We start from the raw sequence: 16,185 nt of genomic DNA, 5'->3' as shown, positions 1-16,185 counted from the left end.
TTTGCTGCCTTGGAACCCTGCTGCAGATTCATTTGGACTGAACCCAGGTCCTTCTTAATCTTGCTAGACAATATTGAAGCCATTTTTCAGTACTGATTTTCTTCTTTTTAAAAAAGTGTCTTAAACTGCCTTTCAAAGATACATATTTTCAAAGTTAAAAACAAAACAAATAACAAACCCACAATCAAAATCACTCCTCCCTCAGCAGTTGGGTTGTATAGCTAGTACACACTGTGCATACAGGCAGTAACTGCTTACAACAGCCAAATAGCAACGCAGGTTACAGGAGCTTTTCGGGGATTCTACATGTATGTATTTGATAAATTCACTTGTAATGTTTTGTTCCAACTGTTTGTATATGCAACTTTCTCAACTTGTTATGCTTTTCAATGAAAATAAATTGTTGGTATGCATTTAAAGTGGGTTTCTGTGGGAAGAAAACATTTCTGGACTACCTTTAAAGTAAGCATTTAATGTAGGGAAAGGTTGTTTTGAAGACATGTTCTGATCACTATTCCTATGAAAGGTACATTTAAAAATCTTTCTCTGTTTAATTTATGATTAAAAAAGTATGCATGTGGAGAAAAAAAAACTTTATTAGATTTGTTTGTATAAAGAGTAACAAAGTGCTTACAGATTTAAATCAGGTTCATAAGTGACATACAGAAAAAACAGGTAATACTGTAAAAATAAATCTGACCTCCTTGCAGCTCATAATTACAATTTTTTATATATATATTTAGATAGATATTTAAAGACATCTTTCTGTTATTGCCAGAAATGAGTATCTCCCCACTGCACCTGGATTTTGAAAATGCTTTGAGAAAAATTATCGCCCCAGTTCTAGGCAATGGGTCAGCAAAAGATTTCCAGTTAAACCACTGTTTAGCAGAGCCTAACAGGTTTACAAAAAAAAGAGTACAGTGCCCTCACTTGACTTGCTTACAGCTTGAATGCTAAATCTGGTCCTGACAATAAAACATAACATGGTCCCAGTCTGGTCCCACTGGTTTCCCTTTGGTTAACAGAATACTGCCCAAGTGCATGGTTTGAGTCTGTAAGTCAAATTAAGTAAAGGCAAATGCTGTTACTTAAAGACTCATCACCTTAGGCCAAATGAACAGCTTCACAGAAGAACTGCTAACATGAATTTACCTGCTGGCTAAAGAAATCATTGACCAAAAAAACGAGTACGACGCACCTGTTGGACGGCACCACTGGTAACAGACCGTTTTGGGTGTTGGAGGGGTTCTTTCTTCTCTCCAAGGGAAGCTGCCCCGGTTGCTCAGTCCTATCTTAGATAATTCCCCTAGATTCTGTGCACAGATCCATTTTCTTTTCTAACCCGAAGTATGTAATTAATTTCCTACGCACATTTCACCACACCGTAGTCCACTGGCAGTACAAGCTGAAAAGCAGTTGCTTGTGCAATAGCTACATAAACAGTAGAAACTTCAGCGGGTAGAAATGTGTAATGTGGGAGGGGAGGGCTGAGTTAGGAAAAGGAAGTATATTTATCCAGAAACAGGGTTTCTCAATGAAATGCATAACTATACACACTGATCCATGCTTTTTTTGTTTGTTTTTGTGAACATGACAGTCAAGCAATTATTTTTTTTTTTAAATACATATAAGAGCTCAGAACTGCAGCCTGGTTAAGATGCGCCGATGATTTTGTCTTCTCTGGATTTTTATGCCAGAGGTTGCTTTTTTTAAGTGCACACAAAATATATTTGTCAGCCAAACTTTTTTTAAAACCTCCTCAAAACCCATGAAAATTATTAAATTACTGTATCAAGTCTGCTTATGTCCACTAGTTCAGTTATTCAAGGAATAAGTGTACACAGCAGACCTGTTTTAAATGCTACAGATTGCACTGAGAACTGCAGCATTTTTTGACATGGCTCTTTCAGTTCGCATTCATCTGGGTAGTTCAAATTGTGGCAAGACCATAATCAGATAAAGATAAAACTGCCTGGCAATAACAGCAGCAAAGAGAGTTGAAGCTATTGTTTCTGCCATACCTTTTAATTCATTTGATCCAACTGTTGACTAAAATTAAAAAGGAAAACTGTTGGGAAAAGAATCCTTTAAACACATTAGCACAGTCAGAGTACAAATTACAGTAGTTAAAAAAAATGAAAGGTCTTGGGCATTTGTATTTTGACACACATTAAAGTACAAAAAAAATGAATTACATTTTACTCATAATTGTTTCAAATCCTTGAATCAAATTGTGAAAGGTTGTCCGTTCATCATGTTTGAATATCCAGCACTTCCTCATCAGCTGGTCCACCTAACGACAAAAAAGAGAAATGTTTAAAGGAGCAGTGAAACATTTCATTCGTTTTCCAGTAAATAGAATGGAGCAGATTGTCACTACTATGAAGTGAAGAACACAGACAGAAACATGCCTCAGATTTGGATCAGAATTACCAAGTATCTGTTACCACTGGGTTTTTTTGTTTAAGTAGAGGGATATGTTTGTCTGACAGTGCAGACGATGCGGTAATAGTGTAGACAGCTCAAACCAATGCAACAGCTTTGTCACAGTTTCGGGAATGGATGTTTTATCAAAACGACTACCACATACCTTGGTAATTACTGGTTTAACAGCAGTAAGTGCCTGTTGGCAAGGGGCCAGGCCCCCACAGCCTGCTGCACCTCAGAACACTGTACTGGTTCAGGCACCAGGAGCCTGCGGGAGAGCGGGACGGGCAGCTCCTTCCTAGTTCTACTCTGGACCTTCTGACACAGAGTTGTCCAGTGCTGCACTGAGCCATGCAGGCAGGCAGAAACACCCTGCCCCTTGCCTCCCTCCAGCCTTCTCTGGGCTTGCAGCTCTGGCAGAGGCTGGGGGTCTACAGCCCATCCCCAGGGCAGGGTCTGCTTGCCTCCTGGCTCCTCCAAGGGCAGGAGAGGACAGGCTGTGCATGGGGGTCTGCTAACTGAGACCCTGCTGAGGTGCACTGCGGTCTGGGTTGCTGCACACCCAGGAACTCTGTATTTCAAAAATCAGAAGGATTCTGAATGAATTTTACATGGATCCAGATACTAAAGCAAAATTCTTAAGTCCTCTGAAGGGATGTTGCAATTTTGGGAACCTTGGTGTCAAAAAACAGTTTAAAATAATGCTTAAAAAACTTGAAAATGTCTTCCTAATAGCAAACCTGAAGGCTTTCCTACCAAGAGCAGCCAGGCCTATTCAACCATGAAGGTGTGGTACTTTTGCTGCTAACTGAGCGTCAAAGGACAGACACCATTATCACAGCATAGGTGCATCCATTACCTCCTCTGGGCAGCTGGGTGGACGTGGCAAACGCTTTTCTTCTTGCAAGACACGCACCAGCCGTGCTACCGTCATCTGTCCCTGCGTGGGGCCGATCATTTTCAAGAACTCCTGTGAAAAGAGCCAGAGTCAGCTGCACATCGTCTTACCCTGTGCAAATCCAGGCTGTTTCAATTTGATTTTCAGATGACATTTGAATCTCAAAATGAAAACAAACAGTAGATGCTTATCGTACAGATACCGTGCACCATCTACTCACATTAGAAAACAGTAACATTTGTAAATACAGTTTCCTCACAGGGACATGCAGTCACCACAACTTATCTCTGTACAGGGTCTTTCGTGAAAGACTAACCACGAGGGTTGTTTTTGTAAGATAAAGAGATTCATTCCACTTCTTGTTTCCAAAAATAATAAATTTTTTAAAAAAAGAGAAAAATCTGATTTAAGCAGCTTGAGCAGCAATTTCTTTCACAGTCACTTACTGCCATGGGACTGGACTCCGAATCACAGTATGTAAGCAGTTCGTACAGTGTCACCCCAAACGACCAGACATCCGAGGCGATATAAAATTTACTCTGAAGCAAGCATTCTGGAGCATACCTGCGGACACAACGTGACAGCGTTAAACTTCATTCAGAGCTGCACAGATCTACTCATACATGCACAAGCCGTACGCATTTAAAGTAAGGGAACTAACACATTCTGCATTTATAGAGTCCTTAGATATAAACTAATGTGCCCATAGGGCTTGGGATGCCACAGAAGTGGTAAATAAGGTACAACTGTTACACAGCAAGCGACTGTGAAACTAAAGGAGACCAATAACAAAATTGTGGGAAAATGGATCATTCAAGCGCAAGAGGAAATAAACAGCACAAGAGTAGACAAGTATAGTATACTGGGTGCCTTTTCCTTGCTCCAAAACAGGAAAATCTTCAGGACACCTAAAAAGCGTAAGTCTACAGGAACAGACAAGTTATTCTGCTGCACAGTCTGGTTAAAGAAAATGAGTTATAAGTTACTACCAGAAAACGGGGCTGTCGAGGTCATCTTTGACTGTGTAGTACTCCTTATCGGTCTCGATTGCTTTGGTGAGACCAAAGTCTCCAATCTTCACTCTGTTCTCGCTTTCAACAAGGACGTTTCTTGCTGCTAAGTCACGGTGCACATACTGACAGGAGCCCAAATAGTCCATCCCCTAAGAAAGAAGAAAGCCTTTTACACTAGTTTCTCCAGTACTTCAGTCACTCCCTTGTTCACATGGCAATACCCTACCCAGGTTTCCTGCGGCAGGTTCTCCATCTGTTGGCACTTTCCAGGGTCCTTTTCTGACATCCCCTCACCCCTTAAACTCTGCCTGTGGGTTCCTCATCTGTTCAGACTGTTATTTCTGCTCTGTGCTTTTTAATTTTCAGCTGAGCAGCCACCATCTTCACCCTTCTTTCCACAGCAGCAGTTCCTTTGTGTGCTGCTGAAACTGACAGATGTCTCTACACTTCTTATAACTGCCCGATCCACCGTAATCACAAACCACAGTCTCTTGCAGAAAGCACACTGCTTCACGTGGCCTCGCTGCACTTGCATCTCCTCCTCACCTTAGACTTACACAGTGCTCCTTCCCTCTTGCCAACACACCCTTTCTAAATGCTGTCCTCCCTCCTAATACTTCCAGCTCTGCAGCAGGGACAACTTCTCATAGTAAATTTTTATGGAAGGGGAACCTAGTGATTATTCCCTTGCTGATCTTTGTGCCAGCAGCACCTGAAGCACGGGAGAGACTGCTTTAAGATTCAGGTCCTTGGGGACAAAGCAAGGAGAACGGGTCTGTTCAGCAAGCAAGCCTCTCTTCCTGCCCCCCCCCCCCCCTTTAAATTAAATATTAAACTAATCAAACAGCTGAGTTGCAGGAAGGCTCTGGTGCCAGGCTCACCTTGCAGATCTGAACCGCGTATCTGAGAAGCTGTTTGAGATTGATTTTGTTCTTGTTCCGGGGGAGATACTCCTTTAGGCTCCCAGAAGGAAGAAATTCCATGATGAGTTTAATCCCACTTCCTCCTAAGAAAAGAGTGTGTGTTTAATTTGCAGACACATGACCCTTCTCATGTCATTAACACCAATAACTTTTGTAGAAGCATTCGTAAGTATTGCGTGACCATGGCCAGGCTGTGGGCTAACTCCCATTATCAGTCACTGAACAAATCCAGAGGAGAATCTATTCCAGGCAGGATAGTTACTGAACTTCAAGTTTTTGAAGTTTTTAAATACTGGCTTAAAACAATCACTATTGCAAATGGAAAAAATACAAGGCAATAGAGCTTTTTTCTGTGAAGAGTAACGTATGCTTCTAATAACGACCTCTGGGTTTACAGGGTTATGACCCAGCTGCAACGCAGGACGACTTCAGAGATAAATTGCTGCTTCTTCCATGAAGAAAGAGATCTAAACCCGTAAGATTGAACTAAGACTGTTTTGCCTTTTAAAATGCTTCATCTTTAAACAAAACCCCTTATACTTTTAGTGTATACTTTTTAACATTCTACATGAAGATTTACCATCTTCTGTGCAAATTCCCTTATATTTGACAATGTTCTCATGATACAGGTTCCTCAAGATTTCTATTTCCTTCTTGAGATCAGCGATGTGATTCCCTCCACTCTCTGGCTTTAGCGATTTAACTGCCACTTGCTCCCCTGTATTGTCGCCTTCTGGATCATATCTGCAGAGTTCAACCTTTCCAAAGTGGCCCTAATTGTAAAAGAAGGGAGAGCATTATTTAACACAACACTGACTTACCATAGTGTCACTGATGCGCTATTTTAGGCATTTACGATTCACATCTTCCTGTCGTGACACAGAAAGCACACACAGCTGTGTATACACACACAGGAACACTTATCCGCATTCTGTATCTGACATTCCTCTTACCTCTCCCAAGTCACGGATTCTTTTCAAGAATCGTTTTTCAAAGAGCGTGGGATCGACCTCTGTAAAGGGCTTCTTCTCTGAGACGATATCGGGATCTGGGCGTGATAAAAAAAAAAAAGTCCCAGGTCAGACGGATTCCTGCAAGAACATCTTGGTCTTGACACTTCAAGGCATTCTTGCTCACTTCCAATCTGCCGCTGCTAGAGTGTGTCTATCCCTACTGTCACAGTTTTTCTTATTTAAATCTTGCCTACTTCTTGACAGGGAATTCCTTCCATTTGTACGTGCCAGTCTATCACTTGCTGATCTTCCTCACTTTGTAGGTTGCTCACTGGGTCTTCTTCCAGATTCTGATTCAGTTTTCTCTCGACATACTTCCCACCCTGCAGTAGTTATTCAGCTTCTATGATTATTTTTACTAGGTGTGCGAAGTCAGGTTCTACCCTTACTACACACTGAGCGTCTGTTAGTTGCTCTGTCGTAATTTCAACAGAAAATTAACCAGGAAGCAGAGTTATCCATGTTAATGCTCTGCTTCGGTCAAGAGAGTCCTATGGAAATCTCATGGAGCTCAAAGATTTTCCTGAAACTATCTTAAGCTGCTGTATAAAATAGGGACCATCGAATGAACCGGCAGAAACACCAACACAACTTAAGCCACACATTCAGTATGAATTAAACACTCGCATCCTATTTGCACTCATCTACAGAAAGGGTTAGTTCAATTGTTGTAGGGACACAACATGCTCCTGTGAATACAACCACACAGAAGAATGCTGCTGTAAGGTGCCCAACTCAGCCAAATAAACCAGCCTTCCTTATCCCTCCCTCCAGCTGATAAGCAAGACCATGCCTTACTTTGTTCCTCTAGTTTATTGATGTCTCTCATGATCGCTCTGAAGAAGGGTCTCTGATGGGGGTCATAGTTCATGCACTGTTTCATCAGGTCCGCTAGTTCCTTGCAAGATGGTGTTGCCAACACAAAATGCCCCTCGTAGAACCTCTCCTTCTGTAAGGCACAAATGAAAACTCTGGCATGAATTTTAGCTTTTAACTTAATAAACCCATGTTCTACATCAGAAGATGTGACCGTTCAATCCTTAACTCACTGTGAACCTTTACTTAACTTTGCCAAGGAAATCCTCCTTTTCAGCATCTCTAAACCATCTCCCAACAGTAGAGAATCATTATTGAGTGGAATCTGGCATACTTTGGAGCAACCACTTAGAACACATGAAGTTTCTAAAATGTGCTGAAGATTTCACCTTTCAGAAGTTATTTTTCTGCCAGGTTTGCCACGTTATTTATGCCCTGGGATGAATGACTGAGTGGAAATGCTTGCCAAGGAAACACCACAACACTGGCTGCTCTTCACAGCCCCTGAGAAGGTACCAGCTTCGGGGCAGATGGGATGAGGGTGGGCTTGTGCATTTTCTAAGCTCTGCAGAACCACCCCGGCTGTCTGCCACATGCAGGAAGCGGACTGTAGCCAGGGCAGCAAGTTCCTTTCAGCTACCTCCTGTTAAAACAACTTGGGCAGTGACTCAAGTACTCAGTCATTTCCTTCAGACGAGCAGCAGCTGCCTTGCTCCACTGCCTTCCCAACACAGCAAAACTTCAAGAGAGAAAATGCACATTTGGAACATATGCTGAGGGACTCCAGCAGTGATGAAGAGAAACTGCCAGCAGTAAGGCAGAACGCGATTTAAATTTTTTTTAGATTTTAGAGTGAACAATAATGGTGTCCCACAGGAGACTAGTTCTGAACTAATGTCCCAAGGAAACAAGCAATAACAGAATAACCTAGCTGCTTTTAAGTGGAACCTCAGTCAGTTTATAACTGGACATAAGGCTTAGAAAAGGACAGGTGTGAGAGCATCAGAAGTTCTGATTAATTGTTACTATGCTGAGTTTTGAAAATCCCCAACAAGGTCAGGTTGAAGCAGTAATTAGCAATTTTTGTAGTAAGTACAAGAATTCCTGCTGCAGCCTGTGGCAATTTAGGTGGATCAGCCCCTTATCAAGTCCAGCTGAGCTGGTTTTCCTGTAAGTTGAAAATAACTCAGATTGGGTACAGAAACTGAAGTGCCAAAGAGGATGTATCTGAGATGTCAAGGTAAAGTTTATATAACATAGTTTTACCTCTGCTAACGTCTTGTCTTTCAGCGGTATTTCTCCATTATAGCAGATTTCCCACAGTGTTGTACCAAAACTCCACTTATCTGCTGCAATGCTCAAATTTTTGGAGTCTTCAACACATTCAGGTGCAATCCAGGGGATTCGCTCAACACATTCTTAGATAAAACACAGAATCCATGCATTTTAGAGTTAATATCGAAGGACTAAAAAACCAGCCTTGTAACTTAATTATTCTTTTCTAATAGCTGCTTAACTAAAATAAACTAAAGCTACAGTATTTGTCCAGTTCCAGGGAAATCTTGATTCTCAAAACCCTGCTCTCAGAAGGGTGATTCCGTGGCTTTTACAAGCTCATGCCTTGAGCCATCCAGAAACTGAGATTCCTTCTATATTATCTCACTAGACTTAACATGATTTTTTTAAGAGAAATGAATACCCAAAGTCAGCAACACTTCTTTACTTCTGTGTAGTTTTCAGATTTATGAAAGCTGATCGCTTCTATACTAGAGCCAGTTCTAGCTGGTATAAATGGTGTTTCTTCCTTTCCCCTTCCCCACCACACTGAAAAGAGAAATCTGATTCCTGTACCATACCTTGTCTGGACAGCACAGTTATTGGTATTCCTGGGTCGCTCAGCTTTATAAAAGGACCATATTCCGTGTCAATTCCCTCTCTTGCCAGTAGGATATTTTTAGTACACACATTTCCATGTACCAAATCTTTATCTTCCTACAGTAAGGCAGGAAAAGAATAGTGAGTGCAGTGAGCTAGCAGTGCTCTGCAAGTGGTCAAATATACCTATAGCATAGGGGATCATTATAAAAATACTCCAAGCTGAAAACCAAAACCACAACTACCAACAACTTCTTACCAAGTAGCTTAGGGCACTTGCAAGTTGCTTGGCAACTTTGAATTTCCAAGGAGTTGTCAGAACTTCGCTCTTCCGATGCATAAACAGATCCAGAGGCCCAAATTCAACAAACTCTTCAACCATGATATCTGCAAGGGCAGATGCATAAAGTCAGTGTTGCAACAACCGGTGTCAGGGTAATCTTAACAGGCCTGTTACCATCTTCCCCCGCCCCAGGCAAGGTGGTTAGAAGATGTCTTTATTTCTTTATTTCACCTTCCTCAAAGATTATTTCAGTGCTCAGAGTCCAAATTAAAAGGCAGAGAAGAGTGGCTTTATGTAGTAAGCGAACAGTAAACCTGGAACAAAGCATTTCAAAGACCACAGGGCAGAGCCTTCCCAGGGACATAACCTCTGCCAGAAGGCTGGTTTGTATTGACACTACCACTATCACTCTGGCATGCCGACCTCAAGGAATCATCCTGTAAGGCACTTACTCAAAGACAGCATTGGAAGAGGAAACTTGTTAGCAGAATGGACTTTGCAGCTGCCTTGCTGTTCCAATTCCACTTCTGTCTGGACTGAAAAAATCAAGAGGCAGCAGCTGCTAACTCCATCTCCCCCCATGCTGCTAGCACTGAACTGAACGGCTGCCCTGTCCCTACCAAGCCCGCTGCTTAAGCGTGCTGCCTCGAGAGACGTTCGCTGAACTCACTTTCTACATCACGGACGCAGACTCCATGGAGGAGGACAATGTGCTTGTGAGACACCTGCCTCATCATGCTTGCCGTTTCAAAGAATGCCTGTTAGAACGGGAAAGAGGTTAGCCATTAAACTGCTGGTCATCGTGGCAAGTCATCCAAGTGTTTAACAAATACAGAGCATCAAGTAACAGAAACATTTGCAGAAGATCGCTGTGTTTTCTAATAACATAAGGGGTCAACAATGGCAAGGATGTGCCATCCTGCTGTAGTAATGGGGCAGCGGAGCGCTGTCAGAGATGTGGTGGTGTTCATTAGGTCATGTAAGCAACCAGTGCTCTTCCCTGCACTCCTGCGAACATGCATATATGAGGTCTTAGCATCCCGTGTGACACGTTAGCCTCTCTTACTAGATGACTAAGCAAAATGCAGGTCAACTAACTTGCCTGTGGCCGTGTCGGTGACAGACTCACAGCCCGACACACGAGGCAGAAGTGACCCTGGGTATGGGTGTGATGGTGCGTTTCGTACCACAGCAAGGGCTGCATCTGTTTTCCTTGCGCTTATGGTCTGCACGCACGCAGGCTGGAAGTGAGCACTGGCGTGCTCCAGCCAGACCTGATACTGCTGCCTGTCTAATGAGATCAGCTTACCGAGTAGCTCAAAAATGCTGGTCAAGGATGGATTTGACTGCCTAAAACGGTGAGATACACCTTCAGCATTTTCCCATTCCCTTGCTATATACATAACCCCTTTTTTCGAAAGGCTTTTCGTAGTTAACCATGTACAATATGGTGAGGCCCAGTATTTGTAGTACAACGGATAAAAAGGAAAAAACTTGCCAAAGAAATGTCTCTGTGGCTGGGGTCCAAGACTTTGAGGAGGACTTTAATCTCTTTTTCATTTTGATATCCTTCATTCTCATCATCTTTGTAGTTGAGAATCCCTGAATAAATCTGTGTTCTCGTCCCTCTTCCAAGATGTTCGCCCTAAGACATAACACACCATATATTTTCCAAACCAAGACATAAAGCAAACAAGAGTAGATTTACACAAATACTTGAATCTGCACTCTATTCTGCCTCTACAGGTAGAGAGTGGACTTAGCCCTCCACTTGATCTAGCTACATATAGACTTAAAATTATTACAGTGAGAAACCAATGACGGCATGTTATTCTTTGCTTTAGTGGTCTCTCTATGCATACTCACCACTGTAAATTCATTTGATGTTAAAGGGCTATCACATCTCCATTAACAACAAATATGTTCAGTGTGATTTAACATTGTTAGACTAAACACCAAATGAATAAATAACAACTCATTTCTTATTTACAATAAGCTGCTATTGAGGCAATCTTTAATGTGTTTCCAAAAGTTAGAGGAAGTAATATTTCAATGGAACGCTTTGTTTGGGAAAGCAATTTCCTCCTAAATAACAGAGGATTCCGCCTTCAGATATTTTTGCAGGAAGCCTGCATGCTGACTGTAAATATACCAATCAAAAAACAATTAACATAATCCGTATCTGTCCTCCCCAGTCAGTGATGCAATTTAAAAAAAAAAAAAAAACCCCAAAACTTTTTATTTAACTGAAGAAGCTAACTGCATGATTTAAGAGCTCAGGTTTCTTAGAAACATTAAATGCGATTTATGCATTCAAGCCACTGTGTGGTTTTTTTAAGTTTATTCAGGTCACCCGCATCACTAACTGCAAACAACTGTCAGAAAATTTGGGTGCTAAATCAGTTTGGAACATAAAATTTTGAATGCTAAGGCTCTTCAGAGCTTTTGAATACTTCACCCTTTTTTTTTTTTACTGTAGGATATTATCTTAAAACCTCAATTTACCTGTTTCTCTGATATGTCAGGCTTTAAACAATACAGCCACATTTAGCAACAAATTAGCTAGGAAAAACAGCTCTTAAGACTTTAATGATTTTTTTAAGAATCACCTTAGAAGCACCTCTTTCCACAGACATTAGAAAATTGCTCAAATATCAATTTGAATATAGTGAAAGGCATTACTGCCGAGCTTCTCTTCTTTTTCCACACAAGGACATATAAACATTTAGATTCTGCAATAAGAGGCTTTAATACAAATAAAGATTCAAATTAAGTTTTGGCGAGGAGAAATGGGAGTGGAAGAACCAGCCAGAATGGGGTGATTTTGTATTACTTGACCAGGTACAGTGTACTGCCACACTTTGATTACAAGAGAGAAGCACAGGTCACCAGCTTCCTACCTGCATTATTTCTTCCTTGAGGATTCGATGGAAACTCAGCTGCCCTAGGTGATAAGCAGGCTGCCATTCCTGCGCCTTCTTGGTTGCAACTAGCAAGTTGGAGATTTCTGGAAGGCAGGGAGAAAAAATATTTTTTAAGACTTTTCAAAGATAACTGCATTCACCCTTCTCAGTCAATAGCACTACTGTATATGCTCACTGCAAGGTAAATCCCCAAATGAACGAGGAGGAGGGACAAAGAAGAAACTTTGATTTCACTTCTGCTCATGTAACTTCTATTTCATCATTCAACAAAGAATTCACTACAGCAGAGCTACATATTTTATATTATATATACAATGGTAATATTAGCCATATTGGGGCTGACATTAAGAAACTGAATAGTGCTCACTGCACAGAGGAATACCCCAGACTGAAAGAGGCAATACCTCTGCTGTACATACACTCCCTCCTGCCAAAAGGTATGTCTCCCGGTGTGCGGATGGGTAAGGGGTAGCTGGAGTCTCATGTCCTCTCTTTACCTCCTTGAAAATTCCTTGCGCTCTGGGAAAAACTAACAGTTTGTTTCCAGAGCACTGGAATTAAACTAGGGAATGGGAAATGAACAGAAGGAAAAGACTCAAAAGGCCAGTACTTGCTCCCCACTGCTTCTGGTCAGGGAGAGGCATGGTTAGATCCAAAAGCCTTGCACATTAATTTTGTCTTCCTGTGTTTGACAGCAGGCGTTATTTATTATGATACAATGGTTTTAGATGTCTGCGTGCATCTGGCCTTCCCATTACTGTGAGCAGAACATGTGTGTCGGGGCTAAACCGTGATCTGGCACTCTGAAAACAGTAAGTAATGAAGCATACACTGGAAAAACTGCTTTATTTCTGCATCCCCTAAACTTCTTTGTGAATAACCGATTAAATAGCTTCAAAACAAAGGAAAAAAACCAAAACAGAACAGGGAAGAGACAGAACAGGGAACAGCACAGATAATGCACTGGATCCCACTGTAACTAATGCCAATGAAAAGCTGAAGTAGGCAGTCAACTCCTTGACCCGTTTTATTTTATCCCAAATACAGCTGTCAAAATGTAATCAAAATGTCAAAATGTATAATCTCTCCACGCTCCAGACAATTACCGATGTTATTCAAAGTGCTGATAAGCTCCGTGTCTATCTACAGAGTACTCTCCTCTAAAACCATCAGAACAAGCAGGTAATTAATACAGCTCAGTTATTCCCCTTATTCTAACAGGAAACCATTATCTGATCAACACAATCACGCCAGTGTGTTTCCTCTTTCATACAAAATTCAGCTGCAAGACACTTGTAGTTTATAGCAAACAATTTTAGTAAGTGTTGGCATTAACAGTTTAACAAATGCACAATTGTCCCAGCCCTCTCAAATTTGACCTTACTGACTGCAAGGCTGTTCTGCTTGCTAACAGTTGCAGACCAAGCCCTCCCTGCTGCTTCTAACAGTAAACAACAGCTCGTAATGACAGCAAACAAGCTTCAAACTGAAGTTTGCCATATAACCACTGCAGGCTACAACCCTCCTTTGCTAGAGGAATGCAACGTGATGCAGGGCAGCACTGCCTGGCATACGTGACTCAGTGGAGCAAAGGAAGAACCTTATATAGTCCCTGCTTCGCTGCAGTGTTTCAGCCCATGACTCTGAGTCAGCTGTGACATTTTCTTTCTAAACAAATCTAGAGTTCCACCTCTGTCATCAATACTGCAGGGCCAGCTGTTTAGGTGCAAAAAGGGAAACCAGAACTTTTCCGTCATTTGACAAGTTCACGCAAACAAGGCTCATGAGAAGCACCAGTCCCCTGAGCATCCTGTGCTGAGCTTGTAACATTGAAAGGAAAGCCCTAAAACCTTGTTCGCAGCACTTGCTTTTGCTTTCTGGCAGGACACCTCCTCCACAGAAAAGGAAGAAACTTTATATATAATTTTTTAAGTGACAAAAGAGCTTCACACAAGAATACAGAGCAAACCAAAGACACTAAGAATGCCAGCTATTTCTGGAGTTTGTCTCCTTTCAACACCAAAGTTCGTTGCTTCTCTTAAAGGAGACTACCTACCTCTTGGTTTTGGTTGGCAGCACCTCTTCAGTGTAAAGCTTATGTTGTCTGTCCGAAGTATTTGTCCTTTCAGGTGATCCATCAGCTCTTTTAAGGATGAGAAAGACTTGTTTGAACCATGTAGGAAGTACCCGCCTTTCTTCACCTCAATCTGGAAGTTCTTGTACTGGATTGAATTATTTATCATCTGTTATTAGGGGGCAAAGGGGGGGGGGGGGAAGCAAGCAAAATATAATCATTAAAGTGAAAGGATGTTTTAAAGCCATAAAAGCTTTCCAGAAGCCTTTGAAATTACATGTAGTACCAGTTAATCACTTGTTCCTAAGCTAGTGTCCTCTAATCAAACTCCAATGAAGTAGAAAAAGGCCCTAAAATTCCCATAACCTTCAGTCCCAGGAAGGCTCATAATAGTGTGGAAGAGCAGCAACATAAAGATGTAATCATCTAACAAGTCCAATTACAGCTTCTGTGTTCTGCAGAGCCTGAGAGTATGCAGAAGCTCTGACTCTTCAGAAGGAATTTTCTCTTCACTTGGTCAAGAATTGCAGAATCTGGACCACGGTTTCAAAATGTCAACTTAAAACCAGCAAAACTCCCTTTCACAACCCAGATTGTTCAGCAAGTGAAACGAGATTTCAGGCTGCTGTTCAAACCTCCCAGTTTCATTCAAATGTATTGAGGAAGAATGACTGAACTTTTGTACTTCTCTATCTCAAGCCCATTCCCTTTCAAGTTCTACCCTCTACTGCTTCCTCACCTCCACCATACTGCAGCTTCCCATCACCTGTCTTTCCTCTCTAAGCCTCCCAATGAGGCTGAATTTTTTCCAAGACAAAATTAATTTCTTGTTTCAATGCCTCGGTTGCCCTGTCTGTTAGAAGACAGTGTTGATCATACAGGGATTTTTTTTGCAAATGTCTACAGAAGATGAACCAAATATCAATGCTAAAAGATTACTATTATTTCCAAGATGTTTTTTTCATCATTTTGTCGTTTCTTGTTTCAAATGACCCTCCTGTTCTCATAATTGACTCTAATACATTTTAATAACAACATTTTTTTCTAAGAGAAGGAAAACAGTTTATATGTCTTTACACTATTATTATTATTCTTGTGTGAACACTTTAAATATCTTCCCCAAACTAGCAAGTCAGCTGCAGACTTCCAGCTGGGGTCAGTAAAATTCAAACTTCTGTGCAGTTGCTGCATTCTTCTTTTCTACCTCTAATGGGTTCTCACCCCTATCCCACCACATGAGCTTTTACTTATCACTCATCTTTCACAAAATATGTTCCACTAGCTAACTGTGTATATGTCCCCTTCTGTAGTGCTCTATGTGTAAAGGCAACTGTCCTCATGTGCTATTCTTTTACAGTGTGTCAGTAGAAATACATTCATGTAATTAAATCCATGTTCAAGAAACATTAGGTAAGCTGCAGTGACAAATTCTGTATGTCATTCTTACACTATATGAGTTTAAAAAGCTTCATTTCAATCATGTTCATGCACAGTTTTATCGCTATGAATGGAAATATTCTGGATGTAATGAATCATATTTGTAGATACAGTAGATTTGTAGAGATAGCACAGGATTCCAGAGAAAATGAAGCTGTGAGTACAAGCATCCACCCTCTGCTGCATCAGCTAAGATGTCTGCCCTAAAGAACATAAATATATCAACACGGATTACAGGGAGCTGCTAGTCTTTAGCTCATTATCAAATGACTGCTGGGAGTGCCACACCTGACGTACCTCTGAGCCTTCAAAACAAGTCACTGTCATGAGAATGTGGTTAAAGTTTGTGCAGCTCCATCTCAACACATACATGCCTGCTTCATTCCCTTCCTGTCGCAGTTTGTTGATGGCATATTCCGTGCTGAAAGAGTCAATGCACAAACGAGGAAAGCCAACAAATGAGCAGTTGTACCCAAAATTTATTATTAGTAAATACAGA

At 41.4% G+C, this 16,185-nt stretch overlaps 1 protein-coding gene across 5 annotated transcripts in view; it reads right to left on the bottom strand.

The window, feature by feature from the left end:
- Positions 1-1,717: 1,717 nt before the first annotated feature.
- JAK1 (Janus kinase 1) overlaps positions 1,718-16,185 on the bottom strand; it is a 62,284-nt gene continuing 47,816 nt past the window's right edge. For 4 of the 5 annotated variants that reach the window (XM_010561527.1, XM_010561529.1, XM_010561530.1 and 1 more), the window contains 16 exons: positions 15,984-16,107; positions 14,232-14,421; positions 12,152-12,258; positions 10,750-10,896; positions 9,922-10,009; positions 9,228-9,355; positions 8,950-9,085; positions 8,360-8,511; positions 7,076-7,226; positions 6,218-6,312; positions 5,845-6,037; positions 5,223-5,347; positions 4,318-4,490; positions 3,775-3,892; positions 3,290-3,400; positions 1,718-2,296 (listed from right to left, as the gene is read on the bottom strand). In XM_010561527.1, coding sequence (XP_010559829.1) covers positions 2,195-2,296; positions 3,290-3,400; positions 3,775-3,892; positions 4,318-4,490; positions 5,223-5,347; positions 5,845-6,037; positions 6,218-6,312; positions 7,076-7,226; positions 8,360-8,511; positions 8,950-9,085; positions 9,228-9,355; positions 9,922-10,009; positions 10,750-10,896; positions 12,152-12,258; positions 14,232-14,421; positions 15,984-16,107 — 2,140 coding nt within the window. In that variant the 3' untranslated portion in view covers positions 1,718-2,194. The remainder of the gene's footprint in view (positions 2,297-3,289; positions 3,401-3,774; positions 3,893-4,317; positions 4,491-5,222; positions 5,348-5,844; positions 6,038-6,217; positions 6,313-7,075; positions 7,227-8,359; positions 8,512-8,949; positions 9,086-9,227; positions 9,356-9,921; positions 10,010-10,749; positions 10,897-12,151; positions 12,259-14,231; positions 14,422-15,983; positions 16,108-16,185) is intronic. The other variant, XM_010561531.1, reaches the window with a different exon arrangement.

The sequence above is a fragment of the Haliaeetus leucocephalus genome, unplaced genomic scaffold, assembly GCF_000737465.1.
Source record: "Haliaeetus leucocephalus isolate CR32 unplaced genomic scaffold, Haliaeetus_leucocephalus-4.0 Scaffold147, whole genome shotgun sequence".
In the NCBI taxonomy this organism is placed as follows: domain Eukaryota; kingdom Metazoa; phylum Chordata; class Aves; order Accipitriformes; family Accipitridae; genus Haliaeetus; species Haliaeetus leucocephalus.
The sequence above is the reverse complement of the archived record's forward strand: the minus strand, read 5'-3'. Positions and strand labels throughout refer to the sequence as shown.